This window comes from Mus caroli, unplaced genomic scaffold (genome assembly GCF_978045245.1).
Source record: "Mus caroli unplaced genomic scaffold, Mus_caroli_1 scaffold_12, whole genome shotgun sequence".
NCBI lineage: Eukaryota > Metazoa > Chordata > Mammalia > Rodentia > Muridae > Mus > Mus caroli.
In genome coordinates this window covers 769,809-779,923 of record NW_028227267.1, presented here as the reverse complement: position 1 = coordinate 779,923, position 10,115 = coordinate 769,809, and the positions used below count along the sequence as shown (strand labels likewise).

General features: G+C 43.1%; 1 protein-coding gene across 1 annotated transcript; it reads left to right on the top strand.

The window, feature by feature from the left end:
- The first annotated feature begins 1,506 nt into the window (after positions 1–1,506).
- Positions 1,507–4,231, top strand: LOC147001624 (heterogeneous nuclear ribonucleoprotein A3). The gene has a single exon (XM_085828331.1). The coding sequence runs from the start codon at positions 1,556–1,558 to the stop codon at positions 2,627–2,629; it is 1,074 nt and encodes a 357-aa protein (XP_085684457.1). The 5' UTR covers positions 1,507–1,555; the 3' UTR covers positions 2,630–4,231.
- Positions 4,232–10,115: the final 5,884 nt, after the last annotated feature.

Below are 10,115 nucleotides of genomic sequence, written 5' to 3'. Positions count from 1 at the left end.
CATACCACCCTGATTGCTGAGATTAAAGACAAGTGTAATTAGGAGGCTAATGCAGGAAGATCTGGAATCTGAGGCTAGCCTGGGATATATAGTTTCAGGGAAGATTCACCAATTTGGTGAGATCCAGTCTTAAAACAAAAACAAAAAGCAAACAACAACAAACAAAACCAAAAATCACTGAAACTAAGGCTGGTGAAATGGCTTAGTGGGTAAAGGTGCTTTCTGCCAAGGCTGACAACCAGAGTTTGATTCTTATGGTCTACAAGAAAGACAGAGACAGAGACACAGAGACAGACAGAGAGATAGGAGGACAGACAGAGAGAGAGGAAGGAAGGGAGGGAGGGAGAGAACCAGTTCCTGAAAATTGTTTTCTGACCTTCACACACATACTGTGGCACACATGCACATGTATGCACATTCATACACACACACACACACACACACACACACACACACACACACACACACACATTAAGCACACACACTAAGCACAATCAGAACAAATAAAATGACCATTCCAGAAAGTACTTTCTAATACTGTTTATTTTAAGCATAAGAACCTAAAGTTGAACCTGAAGAGCTATGGCTTCTGGAAAAGGCTTCACTTGCATCTGTTTTTGAATTTCTGCCCTGTGGTCAGCAGACAGTGAGTTCAAAAGGACACTTGAACATCAGGCCATGTCTTTGCCACAGTTGGTATAGCTGGAGGATTGGGATGAGGATTCTGGGACCTATCATCATGATTGAGGCAGAAAGAAAGGGAAAATAATCAGAATAGTGTCTTGCCAGAAAGCAGACAGTTCTCTGTGTGTCTTTTTGGTCATACTATTCATGGATGCTTAGGCTAGAAAATAAATTTATGGTTTAGAGAAACTGGAAGACACTCTGAGCCAGAGATTCACCTGTGCCTGACTGTGATGAGAGCTACTAGTCCTGGACGGCTCAGGCAGACCACACTAACATCACCCACATCCTGTTTTGTGGACAAGGAAATGCTGTCTGATTCTTTGGCCCTCTGTAGAGCCACACCCTTCATGCTTTGGTCTTCATTTTGTAGTTGACTGGGTCAGGTGCTTTGGCTAATGGAATACTGGCATACTTAGTATTACTAGAGGCTTGAGGTGTGCTTGTTTGTGATTCTTTTCCTCTAATTCCTCCTGGCCAAGCATTTGCCATCTTGTGAGTTAGGCTATGACCCCTCCTTGCAAAGGAATTATACCAGCTGGGTTTGTTGATGACTAATACCCACTCACGTAGAGAAGTAGAGGGTCATGAAATCTCTACCACTCTCTACCACTTGTGCAGCTCTGACTTATTTGCATATGGCCTCAGGGAGGGGCTAGACGAGATAGGCCCAGGAAAACCAGGAAAGAGGACTGCTTCGCCTATGTGGCTATAGAGAAATCCTCATTTTTTGCTGAGTAAAGGCTTTCCACTTGCAGCCCGTTAAGGAGAGGAGTACCCACACCTTGTTAAGTAAAGAGACCTAATAAGTTCATTGGTGCTCTCGGTCCCATATTGAACTCGAGTTGGAAGAGGCGAGTCCGGTCTCAAAATGGAGGGCCATGATCCAAAAGAACCAGAGCAGCTGAGGAAGCTGTTTATTGGTGGTCTGAGCTTTGAAACCACAGATGATAGCTTAAGAGAACATTTTGAGAAATGGGGCACACTTACAGACTGTGTGGTAATGAGAGATCCCCAAACAAAACGTTCCAGAGGCTTTGGTTTTGTGACCTACTCTTGTGTTGAAGAGGTGGATGCTGCAATGTGTGCTCGGCCACACAAGGTTGATGGGCGTGTGGTGGAACCAAAGAGAGCTGTTTCTAGAGAGGATTCTGTAAAGCCTGGTGCCCATTTAACGGTGAAGAAAATTTTTGTTGGTGGTATTAAAGAGGATACGGAAGAATATAACCTGAGAGACTACTTTGAAAAGTATGGCAAGATTGAAACCATAGAGGTTATGGAAGACAGGCAGAGTGGCAAAAAGAGAGGATTTGCTTTTGTAACTTTTGATGATCATGACACAGTTGATAAGATTGTTGTTCAGAAATACCACACTATTAATGGGCATAATTGTGAAGTGAAAAAGGCCCTTTCTAAACAAGAGATGCAGTCTGCTGGATCACAGAGAGGTCGTGGAGGTGGATCTGGCAACTTTATGGGTCGTGGAGGAAACTTTGGAGGTGGTGGTGGAAACTTTGGTCGTGGAGGAAACTTTGGTGGAAGAGGTGGCTATGGTGGTGGAGGTGGTGGCAGCAGAGGTAGTTATGGAGGTGGTGATGGTGGATATAATGGATTTGGAGGTGATGGTGGCAACTATGGTGGTGGTCCTGGTTACAGCAGTAGAGGAGGTTATGGAGGTGGTGGACCAGGCTATGGAAACCAGGGTGGTGGATATGGTGGTGGAGGAGGAGGCTATGATGGTTACAATGAAGGAGGAAATTTTGGTGGAGGTAACTATGGTGGTGGTGGAAACTATAATGACTTTGGAAATTATAGTGGACAGCAACAGTCAAATTATGGACCCATGAAGGGGGGCAGTTTTGGTGGAAGAAGCTCAGGCAGTCCCTATGGTGGTGGCTATGGATCTGGAGGTGGAAGTGGTGGATATGGTAGCAGAAGGTTTTAAAATAAAACAGAAATGGCTACAGTTCTTAGCAGGAGAGAGAGCGAGGAGTTGTCAGGAAAGCTGCAGGTTACTTTGAGACAGTCGTCCCAAATGCATTAGAGGAACTGTAAAAATCTGCCACAGAAGGAACGATGATCCATAGTCAGAAAAGTTACTGCAGCTTAAACAGGAAACCCTTCTTGTTCAGGACTGTCATAGCCACAGTTTGCAAAAAGTGCAGCTATTGATTAATGCAATTGTAGTGTCAATTAGATGTACATTCCTGAGGTCTTTTATCTGTTGTAGCTTTGTCTTTTTCTTTTTCTTTTCATTACATCAGGTATATTGCCCTGTAAATTGTGGTAGTGGTACCAGGAATAAAAAATTAAGGAATTTTTAACTTTTCAATATTTGTGTAGTTCAGTTTTTCTACATTTTAGTACAGAAACTTTAACAAAATGCAGTTTCGAAGGTGTTTCCTTGTGAGTTAACACATGAAGAAGATCATTGTTAATTACTATTTTGTATGAATTTTGCTAAAGTTAACTGTAAAGAAACACTTACTGACTTGCAATTTAAGGGGAATCTATTCTCCCCATTTCCAAAACAATGATGAATGGGCGCTGACATGTGGAGAGAATAGATATTTGTATGTTTGCAATGTGTGTTTTAGATAATTAGAATTGGGAAATAAAAAAATAGCATATTTGTGAATTTAATAGCATTAAGATTACCTTCAAATGAAAAAGATCTCAAAAGTTGCTGTTTGGTTTTTGTGCATTTTCTTTCAAAATGTAATCATGATTTTAGTGTATTAGATTTATTGAGTCCTAGCCCTGTTAAGAACATCTCCATTCCACACTTACCTTGATCCCATTGAAACTGCTGCCAATAGTTGGGATACAAAGTGTTTATACTGCTCTTTACTCACCAAGGCTGGTAGATGTATGTCATCTCCCAGTTTAACAGTCTTTACTTTCCCACACAGAACCACCAAGTCTGCTGGGTCTGAGCAAACTGGTGGGTACCTGGTTTGCTTTTGCTTTTAAAGGTCTCAAGGCCCGTTGGTCTAGTCATTTTCCTTGGTTAAGTGTCCCCCCCACACACAGCTTTTCAGAGCAAAGGAATAAAAGTCACTCATTGAAACCCCTGACTGGCTGGCATGCTTTCCTGTTTATATCCTATCCATTTTGCTAGATGATGAAACAAAAGGATAGTAAGGTGTCGTCCAAACAAAGCAGCAGAAGATGTAGCACACACGGTTGCTGAGTGCAGCAAGCACCTCACTCCCCAAATATCTGAATTCAAATTCGGAACGTCTTGATTCCCCAAAGAAGAACACATGGTTATTCTTTGTATATATATATCTCATTCTAACACTTGTTGGGTGTGACAATTTGTTTGGAGACTATGTTTGAGAGGAGTTTCAGATACTAAGGTCATACATAATATATAAAAATTGTCTACTGTTGTGCCAGCTAGTGCTGAACAATTTCATTCAAATCCTGAGTATGTGCCCTGCTGTTATTTTCTTTGGCAGTTGACCGTTGAAATCAGATTTTTACTTGGTTTTTAAAGTATAAGCTAAACAAGCAATAAAAAGGGGAATGGGGCGTGCTAGTATTTCAATTTGCTCTCTTGTTGCTCTACTTCTGTGCCTCTGTGCATTATTAATATTGGATGCATGCAGTGATAGCATGGAACTTTGGTCTTCACAATTACTGCAGTTTTTCCAGAAAACACTCACACCAATAAATGTAACAGAACATAAAAAAAAAAAAAAAAAAAATAAGTTCATTGGTTTCCTAGAGTGACTTTGGTGGGATTGTGCCTTTGTTTATCATTGAGAGCTAGGAGGAGGGGTAGACATTGCTCACATTTGGAAAGGAATTTTAGCAACAGCAACCTTCCTAGGCTAGACCTCAAGTCTTAAGAGGAAGAAGAGAGATAAAGGCAGCAGAGGTGATATCTGGCTTCCTGTTGACCCACACAACTATGAAAATAAGTAAGTATTGCCCAAAGCCAATCACCCAGGAGTCTTACTACTCCTAGAAGTCTTTTGGTTTAGTCAAAATTGACAGTCAAGATTAATTATTGTAGCAGCTAGTCAGCATTTTGCAAACAACCCTGAGACCTAAATCATGACCATGGCAATGCTTATAAAAGACAGCATTTCGTTGGGGGTCAGTTCATTATCATCACAGTAGGTAGCATGGCAGCAAGCATGAACAGTGCTGGAACAGTAGCTGAGAGTTATATTCTGATCTGCAGGCAGAGAGAGAGTGAGACAGAACTTAAGAGCCCATCTCCAGTGACAAACTTCCTCCAATGAGGCCACAGCTCCCAAGCCTTCTAATTCTTTCCAATAGTCCCACTCCCTGGTGACTAAGCATTTAATATATATGAGCTTATGGGAGCCACCACAGCCTCCTTGGTTATATAGCACTGTGTCTCAGGCTCTATTGGGTAGAAGAACAGACCTGCAGCCCTAGGTCCAGGCAGGGCCTGATCAAGGACTTTGACAAGTGTCAGGTATGCTAGTGAGCTACTAGTGAAGGTGGGTAGGTAGGTGGGTGGTGGTGGGGAACACTGAGGAGTGAAATCACATAGAATGAATGAAACTTGGTAATTGCTTGAGTGCAGATGCCCTGCTGCAGAACCAAGTTCTCCCACCCCCCTCTCCCTCCTTCTAGCAGATCCAGCAAGCTGCTGCTGCTTTTGCACAGCTGGATTGGCTACTTGCATGAGCAGTTGCCAGCTCAGACTAGGAGGAAATTCCACACTGTCAGCCAGCAGCACAGGTTGTTCCAGAAAAATTGACCCAACTTATCCTCTGGGCAGAGGTGCAAATTATTACACATTTCCCCAGCCCCCTCCCTCATACAGCTGGTGCAAAAGGGTGTACATTTTTCCGTGAAGACTAAAGACTTTCCCTCCCTGTGTTGTCTTATGATCAAACACGCCCCGTGGTACTCAGTCACCATCCATTCCTGGATCCCTGGATAGGAACTCAAACAGGACTAGACCCCGGAGGCAGGTGCTAATGTGGAAACCATGAAGCAGGTGCTGCTTATGGGTTTGCACCCTTTGGCTTTCTTATAGAACCCAGGCCCACCAGCTTAGGAATGGCATAGCCCACAATGGGCTGGGCCCTCACCCATCAATCACTAACTTAAAAAATGCTCTATAGGCTGTCCTGTAGGAAGCCAACTCTAAGATGGCGCCGGTTTCCAGTGTGCCGTTGTCATAAACAACACCACTGCGCAGGTGTAAGTCCGAGTCTGGCGCCAACTCCTCCCGTTCAGGTACATGCTAATTAGGTGACAGTGGTTCAACCTATCCCAGGAGGACACGAAGCCTTTCCCTGTGCTGGGGTGCATATAAGCAGACCTCCCTGGGTTCCCGGGGTCCCCGTAGCAGCATCGAGGTGTTCCTGCAATAAAGGCTGTTGAGAAGAATCCGACTGTGTTGTGTCTTCCTTGCCGGCCGAGGTGGGCGCAACATCTGGTGGCCTGTATGGGGACCCGAGGACGATTTCGCAGATTCAGAACTCTTCAGCTATGGAATGGCATCTCCGGTAAGTTCCCAGGATATTGGGACGATAAGGTTCCCGCGTAAGTGGGACAATTTAAGTTCTCAGATTGAGACGATAAGGTTCCCGGTTTTGGGACAAGTTACTGCTGATTTAAATATTACAACTTTGATTGTGATGCACGAGGGTAGCATTCCTTTGTGCCCGGGACAAGGTAATTATACTTTTGATAACTCTACCCGCCGTAGGGTTTTACCCGCTTGTCCCTATATCCCATTTCTTTATCAAGAATTTCCACCTAAGTTTACCCCGTGCCAGAGTCCTTTTCATAAAGAAAGATCATTCTTGCCGGGTTTTGAATTTTCCCCACCTCTTGATAAGACAGTATTTGATTGGCAGAAGAATAAGACTGGAAAAAGAAACTTCTGGCCCTGGTATCAATGGGTATTATCCAATAAAAAGAGGGTATATACATCGTTAACCCCTTTTGCCAGACTCAAGGGTGAGAGTTTCAGGATATACAATATTTTCCATTAGACATAATGATACCAGATTGACCAGGATTCGATTTAATAGCCTTGTGGCAAATGATTCTACCCACAATACTTCAGTATGTGTAAAATCACCCTTTTTCTTTCTTATAAGTAATAATGTGAGTGGTGGTTCCTTGAAATGTAATGATTCTGAGGTAAATTGTTACTTGGCTGAGTGCTGGGATGTTGACAATGATACAGCAGTAGTGGTAAAAATTCCCACCTTTGTGCCTATCCCAGTAGAAACTGATCCCAATAGATTCCCCATATTTAATTAGTTTAGAACAAAAAGGGATTTTGGAATTTCAGCAGCTATTATCTCAACTATTGTGGTGTCTGCTGCTGCAGCTACTACAGCTGCGGTGGCCATGGCCAATCAAGTACAAACGGCTGAGACTTAATCAAATTGTTGAGAAAACTGCAGTAGCATTGGGAATACAAGGAGAATTTAATACGCATTTGGCATCTGGCATTCTGTTAGCCAATCAAAGGATAGACTTGGTTCAGGGACAGGTTGGGGATTTATATCACTGGCCCACAGCCCTGTTTTATGGAGGCATTTTCCTTCCTCTCAGATGACTATAGTTTGTGTCAACTTTACATAAAAGTAGACATCACAACCACTGAGCTACATCCCAGCCCTAGACAGCTTCCTTAGAAGTTGTTCTGAATACTCAAGTTATTCTGAGCCTTTCAGAACAAAAACTTCATAAGTCCTGGGCAAACTGGAATGAAGTGGTTACAGAGACCTATAATAAGTAATAATGTAATAATTTCAAAAGGTGACAGGCAGGCATGGTGGTTCAGGCTGGTAAAGCCAGGGTCTTAGAATTTTGCTGGTGTGAACAGACACCATGACCAAGGCAATTCTTATAAGGACAATATTTAGTTGGGGCTGGCTTACAGGTTCAGAGATTCAGTCCAGTATCATCAAGGCAGGAGTATGATTGCATCCAGGCAGGCATGGTGCAGGAGGAGCTGAGAGTTCTACATCTTCATCTGAAGGATGTTAGCAGATTACTGGCTTCCTAGAATACAGGCAACTAGAATGAGGGTCTTATAGCTCTCACTCACAGTGACACACCTACTCCAACAGAACTACACCTTCTAATAGTGCCACTCCCTGGACCAAGCATATACAAACCATCACATCCAGTATTTGGGATTCTGAGGGAGGAGGATTGTAGATTCAAGTCCAGGCTGGCTTACACAGAGGAGACTTTGCCTCAAAAAATGATGTGTGTATGTATATGTATATTTCAATACTCACCTGTCAGAGGAGATCCCCTGACCATGAAGATAGTTTTCCCAGGGTGAGGGTTATCCTTTGCACTCTGGATGTGCTGACACCTCCAGTCTATCCCCAAATGGGGGAAACTTAGCCACATTTGGTAGTGAGAGACTTTGTGCTTTCCCCCCAAAAATGCAATTTAATAAAAACTTCAAATGGTGGTAAACACATTAAAGAAATTACATTTGTAGATTGGTGCTGGGAGGGGCTGGGAGCGTACTGGGGATTTGAGGAGATGACCTGCCATGAAGCCCTGAAGGTTGTGGGAACAGGAACAGCCAGTATAACTGGTAGGCAAGCCAGTGGCAGTAGAGTGGATACTGGAGAGGAGACAGTCAGGGGAGTTGGCAGGCTGTGTCTCCCAGGCTTCTGGAGGGTCCTACTGTTAGCCCAGCAAGGTCTCATGTACTATGGCTGCTTCTATTCTAGGGACTTCCCATGCTAAGCCATTCTGTCATAACATTACACTGCTTTTGTCACAGGTGAAGAAACGAAGGCACAAGAAGGTATGAGAGTTCTTCCATGACTAAACAGAAGGTCAGGCCTCTGGCCCATGTGACCTGTCTACACTCTCCTTCTTACATTGCAGATGTATAGAGAGATGGTTCTGGGTCAGATTCCACCATGACCCAAACCATCCCTTCTTGCTTCATGTGCTCCAGACTCAAGTCCAAGGCTTCAGTTTGAGAGTGGGCATACTACAGGCAATTTTCTTCCAAATAGGCCTCAAGCCCTAGAACCAGGTAGCCCTCGCTGTCTTGGAGCTCATTTTGTAGACTAGGCTCCCCAGCGCTCCGATTAAAGGTGTGTGCCACCACCACTTAGCTAATCTTTTTAAAGATTTAAAAATGTTTTTATGTGTATGGCCTCTCTGTGTGTATGTCACATATGTTCAGGTGCATAAAGAAGCCTGTAAATATAGCCAGCTGTGAGCTCCCAACATGAGTGGTAAGATCCAAACTCAGGCCCTCTGGAACAGGAGCCAGTGCTCGTATCTGTGTAGCCTTTCACACTTGCTCCATACTTCTTCACAGTCACGCTCTAGATGTTCTCATTCCTTGCTGAGTACAGCAACCAGTATAAATACTTGGTCACCCAAGGCTGTTATATCTGCAGTCAAATTACTAGTGTGTTAACAGTGGGATTTCTTTAACATTTTTGATAAAATGTTTACACAGCATTGTATGGGGAAATAGAGAACTATAGTAATAAAAAAACGAACAGGATAATTTGTTTGTTGGCATTTCCATAATAAAATGTCAAATATTTCATACCCAGTGATACTGAGCCTTTATACTGCAATTTCTTTTATAAAATGCTTTGTGCTTGTTTTATTATTAATATTAAGAAGTGTGTGTATGTATTATATACTCTTTTTCCATGATATGTTTCTCAATATTTTAAAGGCTGTCAAAAATATATACATCTTGAGCGCTGAGATGATAGAGTGTCAGAGGAGCAGGCAGTTCTAACTGTGCTTTCTTCCTGGAAACTGCCAGCCCACATTACAAGCAATCACTCATCTCTTTCATAATGTAAGAGACTTGTTGCTCCTTGTACAACATGGTAATTAACTAGTGTTGTAATAATTTATCCTATTATTATTATTATTATTTCATCTATCTGAGGCAGGGTCTTATGTGGTCTGTACTGGCCTTGTACCACATGACAGCTTTGTGTTTCTGATCTTTTTCCTTCCAAGAGTTGGGATGACAGGTGTCTGCTGCTATTCCCATTCTCTGTTCCTCTCTGTGCAGAATGTTCCCAAGTGGCGAATGAGACTTTGCCCAGCTTTAATTATCTTGACACAACCTAGACCTACCTGGGAAAAGAGAGTTAGTGAGGGATTTCCTATGCTGGTTGTCCCATTGGCACATATGGGGGATTGTCTTCATTGTCTTAATTAATATGAGAAGACCCCCACCCTAAATGTAGTCACTGCCTTCTGTTGACAGGCTGGACATAAGGATATGAAAGAAGGAGCCCTGTTGATGTTTGGTGGCTTGGCCTTCCTCCCACTGCGGAAGTCATCTACCCTGTGTTGTTGCTGCTGGTTTCTTTGCAGATACTGGAACCAGCTTCTTTGGGCTTCCAATGTGAGCAGCCATATCGTACTGGGAACAGTCATTGTTGGAGTGTAACAGCTGTATT